At 41.1% G+C, this 27,948-nt stretch overlaps 1 protein-coding gene across 5 annotated transcripts in view; it reads left to right on the forward strand.

Annotated features, from left to right (window-relative positions):
• Positions 1-21,308, forward strand: part of PDCD4 (programmed cell death 4) — a 134,817-nt gene extending 113,509 nt beyond the window's left edge. For all 5 annotated transcript variants that reach the window (XM_033941747.1, XM_033941743.1, XM_033941741.1 and 2 more), the window contains 3 exons: positions 1,656-1,766; positions 12,201-12,340; positions 20,702-21,308. In XM_033941747.1, the coding sequence (XP_033797638.1) occupies positions 1,656-1,766; positions 12,201-12,340; positions 20,702-20,762 (312 nt within the window). In that variant the 3' untranslated portion in view covers positions 20,763-21,308. The remainder of the gene's footprint in view (positions 1-1,655; positions 1,767-12,200; positions 12,341-20,701) is intronic.
• Positions 21,309-27,948: the final 6,640 nt, after the last annotated feature.

Consider the following 27,948-nt stretch of genomic DNA (forward strand, 5'->3'; position numbering starts at 1 on the left):
AACAGTCTAAAGTTAAAGGGTTATATGTTCGAACATCAGTGCACCCTACTCAAATTATAATAGATAAGCTTTTAATTCTTGGGTTCAGATTCCATTTTTAGTAGTGTTCTATCTTTACTAAGCTCCTCTTGAGGAGACTTAAAAAAACAAAACCAAAAAACCCAACAATCAAAAACACTAAACCAACTTTTGGTTTTTACAAGGATATTAAACAAATCCGTTCACACTTTCCTTGTTAAATCTTTGAGGGGATTTCATACTTAACTGCCATATTGTTTTGTTAATATACTTCCCCTCCACTTATTGCATTATTTTTTCAGCCTTTGTGAGATGTAACGGAATAATACCTTTTTATCAAGAGGTTGTTTTTCTATACAGTAAGCAGCAAGTACAACAACAAAGGTGACCAATTGGTGTTCAGTCTCTTTATTTGTAATGGACTCAACACAAGCATGTTTCGGCCCACAAGGGCCTGCCTCAATAGTGTTGTGATAAATCAATTCGTGCAATTTCCATAAACACTTCAATACACGCTATAGTGAACTGCAGCTCGAATGAACGGCATCTGCTGTTGTCCACGGTTAATTGAAGAACAAAATCTTTCCCTACATTCTGTTTGATTATGAAATTTCTTTGTATTCGTATCAACTGTTCATTGAGTCGGCTGCTCCATATAGGTGCATTAGCTAGTAGTCCTCTCCTATTTAGTTTTTGAATCTTTTTGGAGTCTCCATCGCCTATATTTAGATTCAGCTGACTTTAGGAGGTCGTCTATTATTTTTCAACCTCTATTCATATAGGCTTTCTCAGAATCATCTGTTTACTTCTAGTAGAGCATGGAGTTCCTCTATTCTTTTTTTCCATTAGGTTCCTTCCCTTGTCCGCACTCTTGTATTAGACATTAGGTCTTAATTTTTGCCCAACTCTCCCTCCATCCCTTTCATTGAATCTAGGGAGTCCCAAATGTGAGAATATGCTGCCTGCTTGTCCTAGGATAAAGCACAGTTACTTACCGTAACATGTATTATCCGGAGACAGCAGGCAGATATTCTCACATCCCACCCACCTCCCCTAGTTGGTTTCTTCGCTTGGGCACAGAACTGATGACCTCATGAGCTGGCGTCGGGCGGGAAGGCACTCGCACAAGCGCGTTGCGGGCAGTATTAAGCTTTGCATTTTTAAAGTGCCAGTGCACTTTTTTGCTGTCCGTGTCAGGGCTCCGTGGATGACGTCACCCACATGTGAGAATATCTGCCTGCTGCCTCCAGATAACACCTATTACGGTAAGTAACTGTGCTATATCTGGCTGTGTGCCTTTGCCAGTCAGCCAGTGAAAATCAATGGTGGCCAGCTATGTCGTGTTCCTAACCATCTAAGTCCCACTGAATATCAGGGGGAATGTGTGTAAATAAATAAATGTACTGTGTGTATATACATACATATATATATATATTTAGATGTGTGTCTGTGTATGTATACATCTACAACATGTATGTATAAAATTGTGCAGTGCTCTAGGATTGAAAATTTTTATAGTTTTATAGTTCAATCCATGCCAACTAGTACATTTTTAATATGAAATCTTATGGCCTTTCTTTTTTCAAACAAACATTTAGGTAATTCTTTGGAGGTAAATATGGATCATTTTGTTTTAGGCAATTGTGATGGTGCTGGAAGCCACTGGAGATGCCACATTTAAAATGGTGATAGATTTATTGAAGTCTCTGTGGAAGTCTGCCATCATTACTATGGATCAAATGAAAAGAGTAAGTCTGCCATCTACTGGTTATGAAAGTGAAGTATGACTATTTACATTAGACAAAAGTTTTATGGTAACACAGAGGGTAATTTTATTCTAGGGCACCTCGGTTTAGTAGGCATACTTATAAAGACATATATGTACCCATGGGCTTTTATAAAATACTGTTGCTTCTGTGAGGAAAAGCAGACATCATAATCTTATGTGGGTGGTCTCATCCACGGAACCCAGTATGGACACTGCCAAGTTCACTGTCACTTTAAATCTTTAGATAGTGCCCATACCGCCAACTCTGTAAGGATCTTAAAGGCAGGATACCTAATTTAAACTTGATCCTTATGATTATGGGCAGCCAATGTAGTTTCATATAGTAGGGCTGGAGGTGTTCCGATTTCCAGAGTCTGTATGAGTCTTAAATTGCTGCATTTTTAACTAGTTGTAGATGTGATAGCAACATTTTAGAGCAGAGAACTAGTGGACATTACAGTAGTCTAGTCGAGATAGGATTAGGGATTACACTAAAATTCGGAAAGCCTCTGTTTCAAAGAATTTTCTAAAGGTTCTTAGCTTTATCATCACAAGGAAAGATTGTTTTTATTATTGATTGTACATGGCTTTTCATGGATAGGACCTACCATATACTGCAAATTGCATCAGAGAGGCAGGACCTGACTAAGGAAAGGCTCTGGGTTGGCCTGGGCAGTGAATAAGTGCTGCTGCTGTTGCTGCCGACATGATTTTGAAAGCTGTGGGACCAGGCTGAGGAAAGGCTGCTACTGTTGGTGCTGGGGTGATTTTGAAAGCTGGTAGGTAAAAGGAAGGGGACTGAAGGAAAAGGTTGTGAACTTGGGAGGGAGACAGAGGCTGGCTGAGAATGAGATTCTGTACTCCAGGGGGGGAGAAAGGGGAGAAGTGCTGAACCGAGGGGAAACGGACTGAAGAAGAGGTGCATGACTGAGGGAACAGAGGGAAAGATGCTAGACTCAAGGGAAGAGAGGGAGGGACAGAGTGAGAGGTGTTGGATTTAAGGAGAGCAGAGAGAGAGGTGTTGGGCAGGGGTGCAGAAGAAGTGCTGGATCTGTTGGGGGAAGGAGGCAGGAAGAGTGGATAAAATAAAGGACTTTGAGGGAGACTAAAGATAGGGGAACATACCAGACTACTTGGGGAGGGGGGAGGAAGTGAGAGAGAGAGCTGCTAGAATGTAAGAAATGTATCGAAGATAAATGATTTTCCAGTGCAATAGGCAACACATTCTAGATAGATGGGTAGTGTCCCCATGGCTACGTGCCATCTGCAGAAGGAAATCACTCCAAATTTTTGTCTGTGCCTCTATTTTACTTCACTGGGCTCCTTAGCTCCCTCTACAGTTTTTCCCTTCTGCACGCATGCCTACAGGAGTGTGTTCCGGGGTTTCTGGTGCTTGGAATGATTATTCAGCTCTGCCTGCATTAAGATTTCACAGACTTCGGTCTGCATGTGACAGGCCAGCCTGCATTTACTTCATAGGAGCTTGGGGCTGTCCCCATCTTTCTTCCTCTGCCAAATGAGGGTTCGAGCACAGGATGTTTGGCATCCGTTGGAGACTCGCCAGTGTTTCACAGGTTGCCGACTGCGTCTTCTCCTTCCATCCCTGAGCACATCTGTCGGTCCACCGAGGTGGAGGTACAGTCAAGCATAAGGTCTGATTGGCAGCCCGAAGATCAGTGTTGCAGAGTCATTCCCAGCATGAGGCAGTGACTAAGCATGAGCAGAGCATGACCACTTTATCTACATCTAAATCCTCTAAACCTCAATTTACTATACTACTAGATATCAGTCCTGTTACTATAAACGCCACTATCCGCAGCCATCATCTTCTTCTAGACAACCTCAGAAACATCCCAGACAACAAAGATCTCAAACCTCAAACTCAACTTTAGCAAAAGTCTACTCAGTCCTTTTGACTCTCCTCCAGAGACTAGCCACCGTTCCACCATCCCATAAACCTCCTCATCCTATTAGAGATCAACTAACCCATTACCATTCATCACAACCAACAACTGGGTTTTAAAAGTCCTAAAAGAGGGCTATGCCCTTCATCTTCAAAGGATGCCTCCATACTGTCGTTTAAGAAGATACTCTTTCAACTCGCAGCAGACCTCCCTTTTGCATCAAGAACTCTCAGTTCTCCTGCAGCTAAGTGCCATTGGACCATTTCCTCCTCGACAGAGGGGCCAGGGGTTCTATTTCAAATATTTCCTCATACTGAAGAACACCAGAGGCCTGCGCTCAATCCTCGACCTCTGAGCCCTTTTAGTTTGTAGATATGATTTTTAAGGATTATTTGTACGTCTATGTTATGAAGATTTTGTTTTATGTGTGTAATTTTGTAAACCATTGAGTTTTAAACGGTATAGACATTTTTTAAATAAATAAGTATTTAGTCAAAAAGAAATTTTGCATGCTCTCTCTGGGCACTTTCCCTTACTGGCTTTGCTCTCTGGATCTCAAGGAAACCTACATGCATATCCTTATTCTTCCAGCCCACAGAAAATTCCTTCGCTTTCAAATAGGCATGCATCATTTTCAAAACAGAGTGCTGCCCTTCAGCTTAGCATCAGCACTAAGAGTTTTCACAAAGCGTTTGGTTGTGGTAGCTGCAACACTCCACTCTTATGGTTTTCTTGTGTTCCCTTATCTGGCCTGAGGCACATGGTCGGGTTGGGCCCATGTGCCTCAGGCCGCGCCCCCAGGTGGGACCTAAGGCTCCAGGGCCTATTCTGATTGGCCCACGCGCCTTAGGCCCCACCAGTAGGCGGAGCTTTAGGATGGATGGGCCAATCCGGCCTCATTCCTTCGTTGGCTGCCTGCCGGACAGGTGGGTTTGGCTCCCGTCTGTCCGGCCAACTACCAAAGGTACGGGGAAGGGGGGTGGGGGGGTCGTGGGGGTCGCTAGGGGGATCGCGGGTCGGCTGGGGGGGCGGTCGGAGGTTCTTGGGGGGGGGCGGTCATTGGGGGGAGGGGGGTTTGCGTCGAGGGCAGGAGGGCCTAGGATCCCTCCTGCCCGTAATGTAGTGCGAGGTGGGGGTAGGGGGTCGCCGTGGCCAGGAGGGTTTGGGCTCCCTCCTGGCCCGATATTGTCGGGGAGTCGGCGGTCCTTCGGGGTGGGGGTGCGAGCGTCCTTCCGGATGATGAATCGGGCGTCGGCGGGGTGTGAAATATGTAAAAAAAATTTTGTATACCGCGCTCAGGTATATAACGCGCGAAGGGTATGCGCGGTACGTAAAAACGCGTATAACGCATGCGTTATATCCGCGAAAATACGGTACTCAGACTGCTCATTTAGCAATAACCTCAACTGTTCGTCTCCTGGAGCTTTTGGAATTTGCAATCAACTACCAGAAATCTCACCTCCAACCCACACAGACCCTAGAATTCATAGGAGCATTGCTGAACAAACCCAAGCTCACGCCTTTCTTCCTTAGCAGAGACTTGAGACTTTAATTTCCCTTTGCAACCAAGTCTCTTCTTAGCAAACCATCACAACATGTCAAATGATGCATCTTCCGGGTCACATAAAAGTGCTCCAACCTGGACCTAACAAGCTTATATATACTTTCTAAAGGAAGCCTCAGCCCCACCACTCCACCGCAAAAGTATTATCGTATTGCGGGAAGCTTTATGTGGCGCCTCATCATTGGCCATCCTTGTTTTATATTGCTTTGTTGTATTATAGTATAGCTTTAAATAAATATTTACTTATTTCAATAAAAATAATGTAATAAGTAAATATTTATTTAAAGCTACAACAAAGCAATATACAACAAAGCAATATAAAACAAGGACGGCCAATGATGAGGCGCCACATAAAGCTTCCCGCAATAGGATAATACTTTTGCGGTGGAGTGGTGGGGCTGAGGCTTCCTTTAGAAAGTATATATAAGCTTGTATGGTCCAGGTTGGAGCACTTTTATATAGAAGATATTTATGCATATATAACATTATTGAGAAACATTCATCTGGACATTTAATCAAATTAATTAGGCCATAGTACACCATACTCTTCCGGGTCACATGGCATCCATAGTTCATGTTACCCCATTTGCCTGCCTTCATCTCAGGGATCCTCAGTGGACACATTCTTTGCAATGGTCTCAAGCCACAGATCAGCTCAAAGTCACCCCACTTCTTCGTCAATCTCTGCAGTCGTGGCTCATCCCCTCAGATCTCTCCAGAGACCTGTTATTCCATGTCCCTCCACATCAAAAAGTCTTAACAGATGCATCCATGTCTGGATGATGAGCTCAACTGGGTGGATTTTGCACTCAAGGAACTTGGACAGTTCAGGAAAAATCCTTTCACATCAATTTTCTAGAGCTATGAGCAATCCGCAATGCATTACATACATTTCAGGATTGCCTACTCAATCAAGTAGTCATAATATGGACCGACTATCAAGTTGTCATGTAATGTGCCAACAAATAAGGAGGCATTGGATCTCGCCTTCTCTGCCAATAAGCATCTCGCATCTGGAATTGGGCCATTCTACAAAACAACTTTCTCAAAGCTGTTTACCTGGCAGGCAAGCAGAACACGCTGACAGGCTGAGCAGATTCCTTCAACCTCACGCATGGTCACTGAGCACAAAGATAGTGCAACAGCTTTTCTCAACATGGGGAAGTCCTCAAATAGATCTGTTTGCATCTCCCATCAATCACAAATTTCCACATTATTGCTCCAGACTACACTCGCCCCACCATCTGGACTCAGATGCTTTCCTCCTCAACTGAATGAACAATTTTCTCTTTGCCTTTTCGCCAATATCCTTAATAGGGAAAGTTCTATTCAAACTCAAGCGAGAACCAGCAGACCTGATTCTCATTGCTCTGAGGTGGTTGAGGCAGCCCTGGGTTCCTCTTCTTCTGCAACTCAATGTCAAGGATCCAATTTCTCTGCAGATTTTCCCAGTTCTAATCACTGAGATCGAGGGTTCCTTCCTCCACTCTAATCTACGGTCATTTGCTTAACAGCCTGGTACCTGTCTCCAGTCATGTAACTTTCATCTCTCCACTCCAGTTTCAGCTGTAATAGATGCAGCCAGAAAACCATCCAACTATCCATTCAGCGCTGTTACCATTTTAAGTAGACTTGTTTCACCTTCTGGTGTTCTCAGTATTCATTTCTGCCAAATACATGTCCTTTGCCCTGAGTGTTGGACTATCTCCTGCACCTTTCTAACTCTGGATTTAAGACTACTTTAGTAAGGGTGCACGTCGGTGCTATCGGTGCTTTTCACATCCTTCTCAAAGACAAACCTCTGGCCACACGCCCTTTGGTTTCCAGGTTTATGAAAGGTCTGTTACACTCCAAACCTCCAGTCAAACCTCCTCCAGTTGCTTGGGACCTCAAAGTTATACATTCCACTCTCATGAAGCCACCTTTTGAACAACTGTCATCATCTTCTCTCAGATTCTCACGTGGAAAGTGGTCTTTCTCATTTGCATCACTTCACTTCAGCTCGTCGTGTCAGTGAGCTTCAAACACTAGTTTCAGGCCCGCCTTATACCACATTCTTTCACGACAGAGTGGTCCTTTGTACTTATCCCAAATTCCTACCAAAAGTCATTTTGGAGTGCTACCTTAACCAATCTATAGTCCTTCCAGTTTTCTTCCCAAGACCACATTCCCATCCTGGGAAAGCAGCTCTCCACACCTTGGAATATAAATGTGCTTTAACTTATTACCTTGATCGAACAAAGCCTCATAGAACCTCTACTCAGCTTTTCTTCTCCTGGTACCAAGAGAACAATCTCTACATGGTTGGCGGTTTGCATCTCCTTCTGCTATGCTTGGACTGGGCTACCATTGGAAGGCCGTGTCACTACCCACAAGTTAGGGCAATGGCTGCCAATTGCCAAGAAGATTCTGATAGATCATGACGTGGTTGTTCTTCTGGTAATTAGTCATCAATAGTTGAACAATTGAGGACATTTGTAAAATAGCCACCTGGTCCTCCATAAATACTTTTCACTTCCTATTACTTTCTGAAAACTCATTCCAGGCGGGGACAGTATGTTGCAGCCAAACAGTTCTACAAAATTTATTATCTACATAAGTGCCAACTTCCTTCCATCCATTTTGAAGTAGGGAGTCCCATCTGTGAGAATATGCTGCCTGCTTGTCCTTACATACAGTTACTTATCTCTAACAGGTGTTATCCAAGGACAAAACTTCCACCTTCCCTAGTTGGCTTCTTAGCTTTTTTTTTTTACTGAACTTATGGTCCCATGAGCCGACATTGGATGGGAAGGCACTCGCACATTTGTTGTACGGGCCATTTTGAGACTTCTGAAGAGTTAAAGTGATACTACACTTTTAGACCATCCATACTGAGTTCTGTGGATGATGTCACCCATCTGTGAGAATATCTGCCTGCTGTCCCTGGATAACACCTGTTACATACAAGTAACTGCCTTATCAGTCCTCTCTTTCAAGAGAATCTTGTTAGACAGAACTTGTAATACTGTTTTAGCTGTGTTAGGTCTCTTCAATTGTATTAGAAAATTCAAGGCTGGCCTTTATTTTATTTATTTATTTATTTTTAATCTTTATTTATTTTCAAATATTACAACAAGTGTATAATAGACAATCAGAAACATTTTAACTAATCACTTGACAAACTTACTTATACTCCTTAAAAATATATAAATATAAAAGAATCCCTTCCCACCCACCCATATATTAATAATAAACAATTATCAATTATTACCTTTCACAATCCCACCCCCCTATATCTTACCTAATACTAAGGTGTTTAAGATGTCTGATCATTAGAATAAGTAATCAATGGCCCCCAAATCTTTTTAAACTTATGATAATTTCCTTGTTGCATGGCAAGTACCCTCTCCATTTTATAAATATGACATACTGAATTCCACCAAAAAGTATAATTAAGTTTAGTGTAATCTTTCCAATTTCCAGTAATCTGCTGAATGGCAACCTCTGTCAATATTAATAAAAGTTTATTATTATTTGCAGAAATTGGGCTTTTGAATCTCATAGATGTACCAAATAATGTATCATATGAAAGGGCAACATGATTTTCTAACAATGAATTAATTTGGGACCAAATTAACTTCCAAAAGGCGTTTATATAGGGACAGAAAAATATTAAATACCTTTAAAAACATGGTTATTTAAAAGCATTTTTTTAAATTTTGCATGTTAGGACAGGCTGGAGTAAAAATGGTAGGCCCCAAAAGTGGGCCAGTTTTTCACTGCAAAATCCTCATGCGTCTATGGTTTCTTTGTTTAGTCTAACAGGAAATTATTGTTGTGCTATTCACCAATCTTCCTTATGTGATTAGTGTAGTGTAGTGTACTGTTAATACCTTTTGTTTTGTCTTAATCTGGTTTTATAGTAGCCTTGGATTTTATTGTAAACCACCATGATCTTGATATAGGGAAAGGCAGTATAACAAATATACTCAAATTAAAAAAGCAGTGCACAGAGTGTGAATTATATGTCAGCATCTAGGGCATATAGATTCCTATATGCTAGTATATAGAATACTAGCATAAGTTGATATTTACACATTAACATTTAGGCATGTCCACTTATGCTAAGTCTAAGGTAGGCATAAATGCATATGCTGAAATGTGGCACTTCAGTGTATAAATGACAGTATTCTATATTCTAAGGGGCTCATAATCGAAACAGAAAAACATCTAAAAACCGGCCTAAATCGGCACTTGGACGATCAGTAACAAAAAACGTCCACGTGCCAATAATCGAACAGGGTTTTAGGTGTATTTAAAAACGACTTAGGCTTTAACAGTGCTGCTGAACGACCAGAGCTAAAAGGGGCGTTTTAGGAGGAGTGGTGAGGTCGGGATTTTGGGCGGGCCGTGGGCCATCCTAGACTTAAGTCGTACTGCATGTATAACCAAAGGTTTTACAACACTTCCTAGACGGAACTTGGACGTTTTGACTTAGGCCATCTAAAACCAGGTCTAAGTCCACAAAAGGTATCCAGAGTGACCAGATAAGCACCGCAGGCACAAAGTACAGACCTCCACACACAGCCCCAGTGATCACTGACCCCCCCCCCCATAAAAAAAAATGTAATAACAACTTTACATATCTGCCTCCAAAACATCAGCACCTGGCAGCCTGGCATAGGAAAGCGTAGTAGAGCTGCACAGAGGTGGCTTAAGTGGTCTTAGGGTTGGGTCAGTGAACCATGGAGGTCCCAGGCCCATAAGCCACTCTAATCACTGCATTCATGGAGAAACATGTGCACCCCCCCAAAAAAAACCCCAAACCTTTTGAACTGTCATATAAGTGGCTCCTGCAGCCTTAAGGGCTATTGGGGTGGTAGATAGGTGGGTCTAGTAGATTCTGGGGGTGTTTTGGGGGGCTCACTATGACCTATAAGGGAGCTGTTGTGAGATGTTTATGTGGCACTCTTTTTGTGAAGTTCACAGCAGTGCCCTGTGAGGTGCCCTACTACTCTGTTGCCATGTCTGGGTATCCAGTCCCTTACTTTTCTGGCCCCTCCCACGTCCAAAAGGTCTTTTTCTAGGTGTTTTTGCCTTGGATGAATTTTTGGATGAAAATGGGGTATAAAGATGAACGATTTAGCAGTCTGGATGATCAGACAGCTGGACATACAGTTGGATGATTTTCGGAAAAAAAAAAAAATATGCTGGACGTATTTTTTGAAAATGAACTTTTTCCTGTGTCCGATTTTGGACATCCTGTGAGTTAGGCCAAAACGGACTTAGACGTTTCTTTTGATTATGCCCCTCCACGTGTGTAATTGTTTGATATACTATTGTTGTGCCCATACCTTCCCTCTTTAAACACCCTCTTACACTTATGCACTATGAGGGTAATTCTATAAAGGATGCTAAAAATTAGGCACTCAAAATCTGTAAGTTAATATAGTACATATTTTATAATAATATCTAGGCACCAAGATTCCATTATAGAATAGTATCTGTTGGATTTGGTGCCCACATATAGGCAGCAACATTTTACACCATGTAAAAGGCAAGTATAAATGTTAGTGCCTAAGTGATAGCACCTGGATATGCAAATTGCAGTTGGCCTTGTTTGAGCTTCAGATAGAATTGGAGGGGCAGGCTAGTGACTCTGCACACTAAAGATAAGTGAAAAAACTTACTGTCTTATAAAAAGTTGATTATATAACAAATCAGTAAGATGGTGGAGGTGGAGATAAGAGTCAATGATTAAGACTCTAACCCATTTAGTCTTGATACCACACATTTATATGTTTAATGTTTCTGAGACCGTTTACTCTCCTTTCCTATATTTGACACTCTAAAGTGGAATAATTTGTATTTGTGGATGGTTCCAGTTAATCCTACTTTACCATCTTCCTTATGCCCACATATAGGCACCAACATTTACACTATGTAAAAGGCGGGTATAAATGTTAGTGCCTAACTGATGGCACCTGGGTATGTAAATTGCAGGTGGCCTTGTTTGAGCGCCAGATTGAATTGGAGGGTTTGCAACTTGCATGCTTAAATTATAGAATACAGTAAATCGCCGCAAATTTGCGGTTGGTGAATCGCGGACTCAGTAATTCATGGTATTTTCTGACCTGTTTAAGTCCATTTATTTCATTTCTTTGTTGTAAATATTTCTCTTCTAGTTCTTTAATTTGTGGTGACAATGTTTGTCCCAGAGTTATTACCAAATCCCAAATAGAGGCTAGAGTAACATTCATGGGTTTAGGAACAGAGAATATACTTGCTTGCATTGTCCCAGCTTCCACAGCAATGGCAGTCTTCTCCCTCTGGGAACCTTGCTCCATTTCAGGTCCCCTCGTTGGTCTCACCGCAGTCTCGTCTTCCTCCAGTGCTTCACTCACTTCAGCCTCCCGGGAAACAAAGTCTGCCTCCTCGGGTTGACTACTTTCCCGTGGAGAGCTAAAGTTATGGTTACACCAATCAGGAGCTGCTTAGATATGCTATCTAGTGTCAGAGCATACTGTGAGTGATTTTCTACACCCACCGGCGTCCCAGTTGCCCTCTCCTGCCTTTTGGCAGGCAAAAAAACGTATTTGCGGTTCCTGGAACAGAGCCCATGTGAATTTTGGGGGACTACTGTACTGCAATACTGCTGTGTGTGCCCATAGCACTTACAAGAATGTGACATTCATGCACTTAAGTGCTAGTTTTCTATAATCTTAGGGCGCAAATGGTGTTTACATTTAGGTAGTAAGGTTATAGAATTAAGGGGTTTGTACCTTGGCTATATGATGCTGTGCAATGTTTCTTACTATATAGCTGGTAAGTTTGCTTGTAAAATTTCAGATATTTTTTTTCTTCGTTTATAGCAATATAACTTTACATAATAAACCTTTGGAGAAGCTTTTTTTTTTTTTTTTTTAAAGATTGAAAATCTATCAAAGCATTTCTGTCATTCCAGGGTTATGATCGAATTTATTGTGAAATCCCCGACATAAATCTAGATGTGCCACATGCATATTCAGTACTTGAGCGGTTTGTTGATGAGTGTTTTCAAGCTGGGATTATTTCCAAACAACTGAGAGACCTTTGTCCTGCAAGGTACTTTTTTTTTTTTTTTTTAATTTAATGATATCGCATGAATTACGTTATGTTAATAACTTAACACCAATTTCGATACTTAAATCAACATATCAGACCTTAAGGCTAAACTCCAAGATTCGAATTGCCGGATATAAGGTCATCTGGAAATACTGGATGAAGGCAGGTATATGCACTTTAGATCACTGTTCTTCAACTGCCGGTCTGCGGACCGGTGTCAGTCCGCAAGAAATTTCTGCTGATCTGTGCAGGGCCGGCAAGATTAAGGTGACCATAGGTCCCATTTTTAGACCTCCTGTCCTGTTGTCCCCACACACAGCTTCGGGATGCTGAAATGTCCCGTTTTCAGGGACAGCGTCCTGAAGCTGTGCTAGGGGACAATGGGACAGGTGATCATTTCCTGTCCCTACCTGCCGCGCAAAAAAATAAAAGCCTCCCTCCTTCCTTTCACCCCGTCCACTGCTATCTTACCGCCCTGCTGCTGCTGCTAAAGCCGACAGGAAGTCTTCTTTCCGACGTCAATTCTGATGTCGGAGAGGACGTTCTGGGCCAGCCAATCACTGCCTGGCTGGCCCAGAACATCCTCTCCGACGTCAGAATTGACGTCGGAAAGAAGACTTCGTGTTGGCTTTAGCAGTAGCAGCAACAGGGCGGTAAGATAGCAGCGGACCAGGGAAAGGAAGGAGGGAGGCTTTTTTTTTTTTTTTTTTGCGCAGCAGGGAGGGAAGGAGATAGGCAGGCAAGTAGGCTGGCTTTGGCCAGGGAGGTAGACAGGCAGGCAGGCTCGTTTCGGGGGTGGGGGTGGGACAAAGTCTGGAAGGCAGTGAGAGGGACATAGGAAGGAGGCACTGGGGGCACTAAAGACATGGGAAGGATGCATTGGGGGCACTAAGGACATGGGAAGGAGGCACTGGGGGCATTAAAGACAGGAAGGGGCATTAAGGACATTGGAAGGAGGCACTGGGGGCACTAAAGACATGGGAAGGATGCATTGGGGGCACTAAGGACATGGGAAGGAGGCACTGGGGGCATTAAAGACAGGAAGGGGCATTAAGGACATTGGAAGGAGGCACTGGGGGCACTAAAGACAGGAAGGGGCACTAAGGACATGGGAACGAGGCACCGGGGGCACTAAGGACATAGGAAGGAAAGAGGGAGGAAATAGAAAGGGACAATTGTTGGGCCTGAGTGCAGAAAGAAAGAAATGAAAGAAAGGATACACAGACAGAAGGAAACGCAACCAGAGACTCATGAAATCACCAGATAGCAAAGGTAGGAAAAATGATTTTATTTTCAATTTAGTGATCAAAATGTGTCAGTTTTGAGAATTTATATCAGCTGTCTATATTTTGCACTATATTTGTCTATTTTTCTATAGTTACTGAGGTGACCAAGCTCGCGGAGATGAGGCAGAAACGGGGATTATTTTTTGGTGGTGTTTTTTTTTTAAATAATTCTTTATTCATTTTAAAACTGACAAACAAGTGATAAACATTATAACAATACAAAACGGGGTTTTTAAATTTTAGTCCTAGTAGTTTGCCGGTCCACAAAATAATTATTTTATTTCTGCCGGTCCACGGGTGTAAAAAGGTTAAAAAACACTGCTTTAGATGATGTTATTTCTAATGGTAAGCTGCTTGACTTTTTACAATTGCAACACAAATATGGTCTTAATAAATCACAAAATTATAAGTGGTTGCAATTGAAGCAGGCCATTCAAGTAGGGTTCCCTGAATGGAAAAGTCTTAGTGATCAGTATAGTTTGCCGTTCTTGTGTTTTCAGGTAGACTTTCTGGGACACCAGGCTGCTCAGTGGTATAAATTGATATCTGGATTTATGAATAAAAAACCAAAGAATGGTCTTAGGGACATTTGGAGCATTGAGATTAAGTATTAAAGATGTTATATATAATATTCAAAATATTATAGAACATAGGTATTGACTGAAATGTTATATTTAAAGTGTTACATGAAAGGTAATCAAGTGTATATATACAAATTCGAATGATTTCATCTGATACACTTGTTGTAATATGTAAAAAGGAATAAAGAGTTTTAAACAGGTAAAAAAAAAAAGAAATTAAGCATCAAATTACTGCGTCTCAATGGCCACAAATTTGGTCTTGGAGAACTTGGTTTTTTTCTTTTACATAGAACATTTTCAGAAATTAGATAGTTCTAAATCTAATAGATGCCGGATCCAAGATGGCCACGTGCTGATGAGAGTGAGTGAGACGCCGCCAGAGATCCTACGAAATAACATTTACCTTGTGCCCCAGCAATGCCGAAAAGGAGAGGGAAAGGCGCTTCTGGAGCCTCAAGGCGCCTGGAGACTCCCCTTCAGATGTCTATGGAGGATTTTTTGCAGCGCCTGAATCAAGAGGCAGCAGCTGCATCGGGGAGTCGCCCGCTGGAATCGCCGGGAAGGAGTGAGGTCGCGGCAAGTTTCCCTGGGCTAGAGTCGACTCTGAGTCCCGATGCTAGAACCCCGCCCCCTCAGCCGCAGCGTGCTAGCTCTCCACGGGAGAGTAGTCAACCCGAGGAGGCAGACTTTGTTTCCCGGGAGGCTGAAGTGAGTGAAGCACTGGAGGAAGACGAGACTGCGGTGAGACCAACGAGGGGACCTGAAATGGAGCAAGGTTCCCAGAGGGAGAAGACTGCCATTGCTGTGGAAGCTGGGACAATGCAAGCAAGTATATTCTCTGTTCCTAAACCCATGAATGCTACTCTAGACTCTATTTGGGATTTGGTAATAACTCTGGGACAAACATTGTCACCACAAATTAAAGAACTAGAAGAGAAATATTTACAACAAAGAAATGAAATAAATGGACTTAAACAGGAAAATGTATCGATGAAAAATAATGTGGAAAAAATAGATAAAAAGATAAGTGAAGTAACTCAAATTCAAACGACACTGATTAAGGACAATCTTAACCTCAGGAGAAAGGTGGAAATGATGGAAAATAATATGCGGTTGAATAACCTTAGATTTTTGAACTTCCCAAAGATTCCTTCTTTATCAGCAAAAGAAGTTTTGAAAAAGTACTTTTGTGAGGTTCTTAATGTTCCTAATGATGCTTTTCCTCCTTTTTCCAAAATATATTATTTGCCATCAAAAAATTTGGAAGAACAACATCCACTAGAACAACAAGGTCAGGGTGAACAAATGGACATAACATTATTATTGGAATCTTCAATGAAGGAGGTAGCTATTCCAGCTATCCTATTGGCTATGGTGGTTTTATCACCAGATAAAAATTGGATATTACAGCTTTATTTTAAGAATAGACATAAAGAATTTCTTGGACATAAAGTTCAAATATTTCCGGATGTGACAAGGGAATCTCAGAAACGAAGGAAGGAATTTTTGCTTCTTAAGCTTGGGGTCGCTGCAATGGGGGCATCATTTCTTTTACGATATCCTTGCAAATGCATTGTAAAGTATAAATCTTGCAATTATATTTTCTTTGAACCCTCTCAGCTGACAGGATTTCTCTCCAGGAGGGGCCTGGAAGGGGATTAAGAAAATCTTAATGTATAATTTACTCTTGATCCACTCTCATCTGACCGCCTAATTTGTAATTTGAATTTATTCTTTTTCCTTTTAATAGTTTCTCACTCAGGAACATCTTGGATCTTAATTTGGGACTTTAATTTTGATTAAGTAAATAGCAATTTTGTCATATAGATGTTACTTTAATTGTTTATATTATGTTGACTTAATCATATTCTGTACAAGGAGTTTATTCTTGATAATATGTTCAAAATATAAATAAAGGATAAAAAATAAAAAATAAATCTAATAGATGCTGACACTGTCATCTCGAAGCTGGGACATTAGATCATTTGTTATTCTTTTGTCCATTAATTCTTATTTTTTGGAAATCAATATGGGGTCAAATAAATTGTATATTGGAAAACCCAGTGACATTATCGTATGATACTGTGTTGTTTGGCATGTTAATGCGAGCTAAGAGTCAATTATCATCAAAAAATAATAAGCTTTTGCTTATTATGACAAGGGTTGCCATTCAGCAGATTATGAGTAATTGGAAAAATTGGAAGAGACTTAACTACATTTTCTGGTGGAACTCATGTCACATTTACAAAATGGAAAGGACAATAGCCACACAGCAAGGGAATTTTAGAAAATTTCAGGAGATTTGGGAGCCATTAACAAAATATTGTAATGATTGAATATTATATTTCCCCTTAAAAATTGCACATTCAGGTAGGGGGAGGGGGGAAGGTTTTTTTTTATTTGAATAGTAAATAAAGTATATGGGAATGAGGTTCATGATAGGTATTTTTTTTTCCCAATTCTTTATTCATTTTTTCATCTTACACCAAGTGAACAATATTACATCAACTTAGGAATCAAGGAAACTCTTATATCTTGGCATCCCAAGTCCTGTAAATTTCTTCCCACTTCTACCTCTAACCCTCTGCTGTAGTTCCTTCCTATTTCTCCTACTGTAAACCGCGTCGAGCTCTACGAACGTGAAGATGATGCGGTATACAAACCTAAAGATTAGATTAGATTAGATTAGATCATTTAATTTCTACACATCACTTGAAAATTATTTCATATTATTATTTCAATACATATTTTAAATCCCTCCCACACCCACCCTCTCTACAAATAATGCAAATCAAACGTATCATACATGTTAATGTGTTCAAAATAATAATAAAACAATAATGAATCAATATATCCCCCCTTCCCCATTCTAAATACACTTTAGTGTATAAAGGTGCCTACTCATTTACAATAGCCCATCAGGTCTGCCCACTCTACTGACCCACCCCCAAGTCTACTATCCTAGGGATCCCACTCCTGGTGACAGGTTCCCTTGGCTTAACCCTCTAAGGGATCCCACATGGGCATCCCATTTGCTCTTAAATTCTTGCACGCTGTTTGCCTCGATCACCTGCACCGGGAGCTTGTTCCAAGGATCAACCACTCTCTCGGTGAAGAAATATTTCCTGGTGTCGCCATGAAATTTCCCGCCCCTGAGTTTGAGCGGATGCCCTCTTGTGGCTGAGGGTCCTTTGAGAAAGAGAATCTCTTCTTCCATCTCGATACGGCCGGTAATATGGTCCCAAATTTTTTTGAAATTGTTATAATTTCCTTTTTGCATGGCAATTGTCCTTTCCATTTTGTATATATGGCATAATGAGTTCCACCAGAAGGTGTAATTAAGTCTGGTATAATCTTTCCAATTTCTAGTAATATGCTGATAGGTTTTATTGAATTTAATTGATTAGGGGGGAGGAGGGATACATTTCTGATATGGAATTTTTGCAGATTATTAAGTGTTGTATTAGACTTTAATATGCTATAAATGATGTTACACTTATTGTAAGTTTTTAAAAAAATGAATAAAGAATTGGGAAAAAAAAATGAATTACCAAGCACATCCAAAAGTTGGTTTATTTCCATAGTATTCTCCAGACTAGTCCAAAACTTGCTGGTTATACCAATTTATTTATTTATATATTTATTTTAATTTTCTATACCGTTCTCCCAGGGGAGCTCAGAATGGTTTACATGAATTTATTCAGGTACTCAAGCATTTTTCCCTGTCTGTCCCAGCAGGTTCACAGTGTTGAAAGTGGCTTATGGGGAACATGTCATGAGTTGTGGAAGGTGTTTTGAATGGTATTTAAGCTTCAAAAGTGGTTGTGAATCAGTGGAAGACGATTTGCAAACTGGAAGACCATCCTTCCGCTTACTAGTTCAATCTTCCATCCTGAGCCTGCTCGATTATTGCAACATTATTTACTTAGCATCCTACAAAAAAACCATCCTAAGACTCAGAGTCATTCAAAACGCGGCAGTTCGGCTGATCTTTAGGCTGAAGAAATGGGAACACATAAGCCCCTACTATCAGAAACTCCATTGGCTGCCCCTAGAGGCGCGAATCCTGTTTAAGTTCTCCTGTCTGTGCTACAAATCAATATTTGGCCTAGCCCCCACTTACCTCGTTTCCCACTTCAATCTGGCCAGTTATCTTAGACCCACACGAAGAATACATCTGTTCTCCTATCCGACAATAAAAGCCTGCCACTACAAAAGATTCTTGGACAGAACTCTTGCCTTCCAGGCAGGCAAATGGAACGATTGGCTTAGTAACGTTTTCGCGCTCTCATCATCCTACTTCAATTTTAGAAAACAGGTAAAAACGAGCTTGTTCAATCGATTTGTTAACTAAGAATCTTCTCTGCTCGGCTTACTCAACCAGTATCCCCAACGAACTACACAGCTTTCATATTCCTTCTCTATGTAAGATTGTATAACTCACATATTCCTTCATTATGTAAGATTGTATTGCTGACTTTGATTGTAACCTCTTCGCTGACTTTGACTGTAACCTCTTTGCTGACTTTGACTGTAACCTCTTTGCTGATTGTCCAGCGCTTCTTGCTGTAAACCGCCTCGAACTTCTATGGCTTTGGCGGTATATAAGAATAAAATTATTATTATTATTATCACTGGCTTCCTTCCGATTGGTTGGCTTACTCTCAGATGGCATCTTATGTGCGGTCCATTCCGTGGGCCGGGCTTACCAATCATAGCCAGGAAACTATTTCTGAAGCGTTGTGCCTCTCTGCTCAAACTCAGATTCCCCTGAAGTTTCATCATAGATTTCTACGAGATAGCCTGGGACATATACCATATGACTTTTATGCAACTAAATGGTCTGTAGATTTATCCTGTGTGGTTACTGGAGAAACTATTCAGAAAGGCCTTAAGCACACCGCAGGTATTACCACTCAGGCTACCTTAATTGAAATGAATTATAAGTTTCTCCTTCGACTGCATCGATCACCTGTTTATTTCCACCGAGCTAAACCTCTCCAGACTGACGCTTGCCTTAAATGTTCTCAACCTCAGGCAACTCTAGGTCACCAGTTTTGGGACTGTCCTTTGGTACAGGATTTTTGGAATCAGTTGTGCCACCACATTAATCATATGTGGCATCAAGGATACGTTAACAGTCCCGAGTTACTTTTTTCTTTGGCGTGCATACCTCGTGTGTCCCCCAGGGGGTTTCTGGAACGTGCTGTCTTATTGGGGGAAAAAGACAATATTGCATTGCTGGATTGTCCCTGATCCCCCAACTCTATCCGACTGGCGTTCTCTTATGATACAGCAAGCTTCAATGGAGCGTCTTTCCTTGGTTTTGTTGGAGGCACCACCGGGACGCTTGTTTTGTCATATTTGGGAACCTTTTTGGCTAACTTTAACTCCTGCTGCTCGTAGCCATCTTTTGAACTCTTGATTAGTCTTGCACTCTACATGATGGACTATTTGTATTGTGGGGGAGGGAGGGGTTGGTTGGGGGGAGGGGTTTGGAAGTAAATGCAATGTATGCATTTGTTGTGCTGTTTTGTTTGCTTGTAATATTGAATTTCAATAAAAACATTTTCACATAAAATCAGCCAGGACACTTCATTATGGATCCGATCTGTGGGGTTCGGTGAGGGGGAGGAGGTGGTGTGGCAGCTTCGGGGCTCGTCAGAGTCCAGGGCATCGGATTGCCTTTCCGCCCCCACTGGTCTCGCTTACCCTAAGTAATTAGGGAGGGGGGAGTTTGGTTGCTATTCTTCTTCTGCACATGCTTCTTATCTTATTATATATGATGCATCATTGTTTGTATTGTGCACCCTTGGGGTGCCCTGGTGTTGAATTTACTGTTGTTTGCATCAATAAAAATTGTTTGAACCTAAAATCAGCCAAGAATCGGCCAACAGCGATTGAATCACTATCTTTAGTGAATCTGGGCCATAGTTCCCAAAGCAGATATTCGATCTTTCACTACTATATATGGAATGAGCCCATCTGGTCACTAACTGGACAGGCTTCCTGCTAACCTAGCATCTAGCCTCTTCTGAGTATAGGTATGTCCCACTATTGTATGAAGAATGTGCCTACCTTGTCACTAACTACTATTATGTATGTCATCTTGTAACCTTATCACTAACCTTTATTATGTATGTAAACTTTTAATCCATTCTGGGCTCTTTTGGGAGGACAGGCTAGAAAATCAAATAAATAAATAAATATAGACATACTGCACTGTTAAACAAAATTGGTAATTGGATGTCTACACAATATGAATGTCTAATTGCTGGTTTTGAGACATCCAAAACACAAATAGAGCTTCTAGAAGCGTAGTCTTTTATTTTAGCTTTTATTTTTTGTAATACTGGTTAAGAATGAGCAACTTTTCCTAGGCTTACTGTGTTATACTTACAAGTGTGATTTGTGCCACTCATTACTATGTATAATCCTGCTTATGAAGTTTTAGGTAATCTGATCTTTTTTTTTATTAATTTGTTTTGCGACAGGGGGAGAAAGCGCTTTGTAAGTGAAGGAGATGGAGGTCGACTTAAACCAGAGAGCTACTGAAAATGAAAATTCTTCCAACTTTTATGATATTTAATATATCTGAATTATTTGAGTTGCCCTGCACAGTTCATGCTTTACAAAAGCACTTGTTTTGGAAACACAACATTTTTGAAATTGTTCTATAAAATTCACACTTAGAAGGAAAAGGTTTTCTTTGTGTGGGCAGGTATGTGAGAGGGAAAGCCAGTTGGCCACATGATAGAGGTGTATAAAAATAAGCTACTCCTTTGTAAGTGCCATATGTTGGTGACCTAATCATTCCATGTTCTGCATTGCATCTGACTGCCAATCTTTTCTTTCAAGGACAGTGTTTTTGTAGTAAAATCACTGATTTATACAAAGCTTTATATATATATATATAAGGGGTAAAGTTAAGTTACTGTAACCCTGTGTTGGCTGCTACTGCTGTCGAAATACTGTGCTTTGGGAGGAAAAAAAGAAGATATTTCTTTGTTTTAAAGAACTTTAAAAAAAAAAAAAAATAGGTTGATCATAAGATTTATTCATCTTTCCAGAAAACTTATCAGTTTGTCTTTTAAGTTGATAGTTCAGTATATGGTGGCTGGAACATCTATTTTTCTACAAAATAACTGGAAAAATGAACATAGTTCTAATAGAATGTATTAAAATAAATTCTACTTTTGTGAACTAAAAGTGTCCTATTTTTAATAAATGTATCAGTAAGGTGGGACTAGACCTTTAAAGACCTAAAAAAAATAGTTTTTTGAAAAATGAGTCAGTAAATAAGTTATAGATGATATAAGTGGAGGGCCATTTTTAAAAGGACATTTAAGTCCAACTTTGGACGTTTCCATTTTTGAATGGCAAACCACTATTCATCCATTTTTTTATATTTTATTTTTTTCGCAAATCGTCTTCTTGAATATCCAGGCTGCTAGGACTTCTAAGATACCAATACGTCCAAAGTTATACCTGATTTTCAATCCAAGAAACAGCTAAGTTGGAAACATCCAAATGGTATGCATTTGGACATAGAAGGGGCCAACCTTGTAACAGGCTGGCCAACTAGACCAGGGGACACTTTAGAGGGCACTGCTGTGAACTTCACATAAAGACTACCACATGTACATCTCTCCATAACACCCTTATAATTTGGGGTGAGGCCTCCCAAAATTCCTCTAATACCTACAATACCCACTTGTAGTCATAAGGGCTATTGAGGTAGTAGGCAAGTGGCACCTAATCGTCTTATATACCAAATCATCTCCTAGAAATAGGAGTGTGATTCGGTTTACATAATTAGATCACAAAGAAAGATCCATTAACATTCATTAGAGCTATAACCTAAAAACACATGATTTTTAAGGTTTTACAAAAGATCTGAAGAGATAAACATGATCTAATTTGAGAAGGTAGTCCATTCCATATCACAGTTAGTAAGTGTGGAAAGGAGTGTGAAATTTTACTAATGGACTTGACTTCTCTTAATGATGGAAAAGAGAGCTTATAAATATGGGTTCTCGTGGTGTCAGGTCAAAAGCGCGCTGGGACAAAGGCGCGAGCAGACAATTGAGCGCAGCGCAGAGGCGTGCGCCGAAGAAAATTACTGTTTTTAGGGCTCCGACGGGGGGTGGGTGGGGGGAAACCCCCCCTACTTTACTTAATACAGATCGCGCTGCGTTGTGGGGGCATAGTGGGGGGTTTGGGGGGTTGTAACCCCCCACATTTTACTGAAAACTTCACTTTTTCCCTGTTTTTAGGGAAAAAGTTAAGTTTACAGTAAAATGTGGGAGGTTACAACCCCCCAAACCCCCCACAATGCCGACGCGATTTGTATTAAGTAAACTGGGGGTGCTCCCCAACAAAAACCCCCATCGGAGCCCCTAAAAACAGTAATTTTCTTCGGCGCGCACCTCCGTCTTGCGCTCAGTTGTCGGCGCGCGCCTTTGTCTTCCGCATTGTTGTCTATGAACCGTTCTCGTACCTGAAGGTCTCATGATAGTCCATGTAAAATTTTAAAGAGTATACAGGCACATTTAAATTGAACTCTCAATTGAAACGGAAGCCAATGTAATTTCCTCAACAGCGGTGACATGTGATCAAATTTTTTTCTTTTCAAAAATCAGTCTAGCTACAGCATTTTGAATCAATTGCAGTCGTTTCTTGTTTCCTTTGCTTAATCCCACATAAATGGAATGACAGTAATCCAGCTATGCCAAGATAATGGTCTGAGCCAGTACTGCAAAATGATCTTGATGGAACAGATGACAAACTTTTCTCAGCGTGCAAAGACTAAAGAAACATTTTTTGGTAAGATTATTTACCTGGCATTGAAAAGAGAGAGAAGAATCCAAAACAACACCCAATACTCTAGAAAATTATTCTATATGCAAAATACCACCGGAGTTAAGGATAACTGAAGATGGCAAATTACCAATTTCTGGGCCAAACCATAATTTTGTCTTTTTGCATTAAGCTTCATGTGAGCCTGGTGACCACGATTGCAATTTAGATATACAAGAGTTTATATTAGTTGCTCAAGTTAGGATTAACTTCTAGCAAGATGAAGATATCATCAGCATAAGTGAACATCTCTCGATGGAGTTTAATTTATAGTATTTTAATGTGGTCATATAAATGTTTTTGGGTTGTTTTTTTTTAATTCTTCATTCATTTTATGATTCACAACAAGTGTACAGCAAATATTAAAACAATATATAAAACAATATCACTTGAAAATCTACCATATTATACAACAAAAAAGAAATATCTCCCACCCCCTCCCACATCCATATACATTAAAAAAAAAAAAAAAATCAGAGACAATGACGAGCCCTGTGGAACACTACAATCTGGTGTCCATATAGCAGATGTATATGGCAGCAGAGGAGGGCTTTGATGGGGCTCCTTCTTTCCACCATAAATGTACTGGTTAAAGTGGCTTATTCTGGCTCTTCCTCTCTATGGTTCTTCACCCACCCCACCCCCTTTGCCCTCTCCTACTCACACTGGTGCAGTGGTGTAAACAAAATAAACAAATAAGACTTTCCCTCTCCCTGTTAGGTCCTAGCTCACATTTGCTGTCTAACACCAGTTCTGGCAGGATACACATTTCAAATCTGTCAGGTTGTAATCAGAAAATAGAAAATTATTTTTTTCTACCTTTTGTTGTTTGGTCGTTATTCAAATCATGTTGGTCCCAGGCTCTGGTTTCTGTTTGTCTTCTGTTAACTCGCTTGCCAGGGTCTCCTGCCCATTTGACATTTTCTTCTTTCTCCATGCTCACCATCCATCTACCATCTCTGTCCTCCCCTTCCATTTCTCTTCCCTCCCCCGGAAGTCTGGCAGCTCTCCTTTTTTTTGTCTCCATCTCCGCAGTCCAGCATTTCTCTAATGACCACTCCACCCAATCCAGTATTTCTATACCACCCTCCTTCCACACCATCCCTTGGGTTTAACTTCTCTCCCTTTCTTTTCCCTCCCTCCATTCCATTGTCCACAATCTCTCTCTCCTGTTTTAAGACCCATTATTTCTTCCTCTTCCCCCCTCAGTCCAGCATATGCCACTCTCTTTGGACCCCCTCCCTCTGTGCACTTCTAATAGCTACATCAGGGAGTGCCCCAAGGCCGGCATGTTTCCCCCTTCTCTCCACCATCATCCAGCTTCCCCCTGGCCTCCCGGTCTCACTTTCAAAACTAATTACGGCCTGCAGAGGATCGCCAGTGATGTAGTGATTCTAGCGGGTTGCTGTCGGCCTCTGCTGCACATTCCCTCTGCTGTGGTCCTGCCCCTCCTCTGACATCACATCCTCTTTTGGTCTGGGATGGACCACGGCAGAGGGAACTTGCAGCAGAAGGCAACGTCAGCCTGCTAGAATCGCTGGATCACCGTGGATCCTCTGCAGACAGTAATTAGTTTTGAAAGTAAGACCGGGAGACCAGGGGGAAGCCAGACGATTGTGGGGAGAAGGGGAAAACATGCTGGCCTTCGGGCAACCCCCTAAAGCTGCGCAGCCGAGGATAGCCACAGTGCTGGCACCTATATAGCACTTCCCGACTGACACCCCCCCCTCCACTGTGAGCTCTGACATCAGGCTTTCTAAAGCAGGAGCAGCAGAAGCAGTGGACAGCCAGCAAGAGGCAGCGCTTAGGACAGGCTTTTTGCTGCCAGGGTGCTGCTGCTCCTGCTTTAGGAGGCCCGAAGGTATGCGGGAAGGAGGGTAGGTCAGTGAATCGGAAAGTCCAGTTTTTTAAGAAAATGAATTGATTCAAATCGGTGAATCGGGCAGCAGCAGTCCTCACCAGTCTGATGAAGCTGCCGTTTGAACTATTGGCAACTACTCATCTTAGGTTTCTCACTTGAAAGTGGTCTTCTTGATCTGTTCACTTCTGCTCATTGAGTTGAGTGAGCTACAGGCGTGGATTTCTGATCCACCATTTACAGTATTTCATCACGATAAAATGGTTCTCAGGACTCATCCTAAATTCCTTCCCAAAGTTGTTACGGACTTTCACCTGAATCAATCCATTGTGCTACCTGTATTCTTTGCAAAGCCTCATTCTCATCCTGGAGAAACAGCTCTTCACACATTGGACTGCAAATGTGCCTTGGCTTATTACATACAGAGAACTAAGCCACACAGGTCTTCACCTCAACTGTTTATCTCTTTTGATCTTAACAGGTTCGGTCTGCCTGCAGCCAAATAAACTATTTCCACATGGTTAGCGACCTGTATTTCCTTTTGCTATGCTCAGGCTGGGTTGCAGTTTGAGGGTCGTGTTACAGTACACAAGGTCCAAGCTAAGGCAGCATCAGTGTCTTTTTGCGTTCCACTCCCATTGAAGATATTTGCAAAACAGCTACTTTGTTCTCAGTTCACACATTTATATCTCACTACTGTCTAGCATCCTATTCCAGATGAGATGGTCATTTTGGCCAAGCAGTGTTACAGAATTTATTTTCTTCCTAATGACCAACTCTCCTTCCATCCCATTTCAGTAAGCTAGGGAGTTCCACATGTGAGAATATGCTGCCTGCTTGCCCTGGGATAAAGCACAGTTACGTACCTTAACGGGTGTTATCTGGGGACAGCAGACAGATATTCTCACATCCCACCAACCTCCCCTGGTTGGCTTCTTAGCTTGCTTATGGAACTGAGGAATTGTGAGCCATTGGGTGGGAAGACACTTATGCGTGTGGGTAGCCTCAAAGCTTCACAAAAGCTTAAAGTGACAGTACACTTTAGCACTGTCCTTACTAGGCTCAGTAGTTGACATCACCCAAGTGAGAATATCTGCCTGGTGTCCCTGGATAACACCTGGTACGGTAAGTAACTGTGCTTTATTGCTTATAGGGCAACTGGCTTGAGATAAGGCATTACATTACATTTTTCCTTAATATACAATACAGATTTGCCTGCGAATAAGTTCATCTTTTTTTTTTTTTTTTGTAACCTGATTATTTCAAGTCAAAGTGAAGTATCAAGTTTTGCCTGAAGTGACATATGACAGTGCAGGTTTGGTACATGTTTCCAGAGCTTTCTACAAAAATCCTGAAGGTCTCCCTGGATATATTTTGCTAGCGACCCACATACTTATATTCAGTGTGGTGTGGTTCAATATTTTTTGATGACTTCAAACTTCAATTTTTTTTTTTAAAAGTATGATCGGTGCCATTGACTCGTGTTTGAGTCCTAGCAACTTAATATTATCAAGTTTTTGTGGCAGAAGTAGAATGCCAGGCCTTTCTTCTGTGCAGTACAAATTTGCTGCTATCATTGTCGCATCAAATGTCATCCTTCGCCTCCAACACTACCCTTCTGCTGCTGCCCAGATGGCTGGTATATCGTTAGTCTGACATCTCCGCTGAAAACTGTCCGCTTCGGGAGGCCCTGCTGGTAGGAAAACTACCAACGGCATAGTTTTCAGTGTATCCTTGGTAAATCTTTCAGTGTAGTATACAATACCATTCAAATGTCAGGTGGGGGGATGTGGCTCAGCAGGGTAACATAGGGGTTTCAAAGAAAGGTATCAACACTGCAAACCTTGCTATCATCTGGTAGTGGGAGTGCAATTTAACAGATATTGCACTCATACTCTAGCTTTCTATTGTTATATGAGCATGTTACTTTCCAGAACTGTCACAGTGTTATAGAGGTTTACTTGGAAGGATGGCTAGTGATGTCTTCAATGAGGACTACTACCTTAGACATTGTGTACAGGTACGAACAGAGCTTCAGACCTCACCAAGAGCTCCAGTGACTTATGCATCATCAGAGGGAAAATAACCAATCAGAAATGCACACCCATCTCCCTTCTTGAGTTAGAAGTATTTGCATAACTGTGTTTTCACCAGTGGATGATGCCATTCCATTTGTCTACTGCTGTAACACTTCTTGTAGGTAAGCAACCTCATTCCAGCATCTTGTACCAGAAAAGATTGTTATTTGTAATTGGTGTACTATCTCATTCCCTTTTTAATTAATGAAAAAAAATACAAGGGCTTTTTATTTTACAGCAGCAGCAGTTCAATGAAACAAACTTTGTTCAAGAAAGGAAATGCATTTATTTAAACAATTTGTGTCAAATATTAGTCTTTTAACAGGATACCTGGAGGTGCATAAAACCTGTAATACATTGGTACAGAGAAATTCACATCAGTTTGCTTAAATAATAGGTGGTAGTATGCTATGATGCAATTTTTTTAAATATAATTTTAAAAAAATGTGACGATCAGCTAGAACAGGGGGTCTCCAAAGTCCCTCCTTGAGGGCCGAATCCAGTCGGGTTTTCAGGATTTCCCCAATGAATATGCATGAGATCTATGTGCATGCACTGCTTTCAATGCATATTCGTTGGGGAAATCCTGAAAACCCAACTGGATTCGGCCCTCAAGGAGGGACTTTGGAGACCCCTGAGCTAGAATATACAAGCACATTAAAGTGAAGTTGCATTTTCAAACATTTAAACCTTTTTCTTTAGATTCAGAATCAATATAATCTTACCTCTTTCAACTCCAATATTAAGTATTGAGGTAATTAAGTTTGTAGTTCAATAGCGTTTAAAACAAACGTCTTCTTACAGACCAGAAAATAGAATATTCCACTTCTCTGTGCAGATTGGTTCTAGCTATAAATAAAAACAATCTGTCCCCAGTTGCAGATCAGTTCCTGATGGCTTAATTATTGTGCATTCTACACATGAACAGATACCTGTCAAATACCTG

The sequence above is a fragment of the Geotrypetes seraphini genome, chromosome 4 (assembly GCF_902459505.1).
Source record: "Geotrypetes seraphini chromosome 4, aGeoSer1.1, whole genome shotgun sequence".
Lineage (NCBI taxonomy): Eukaryota > Metazoa > Chordata > Amphibia > Gymnophiona > Dermophiidae > Geotrypetes > Geotrypetes seraphini.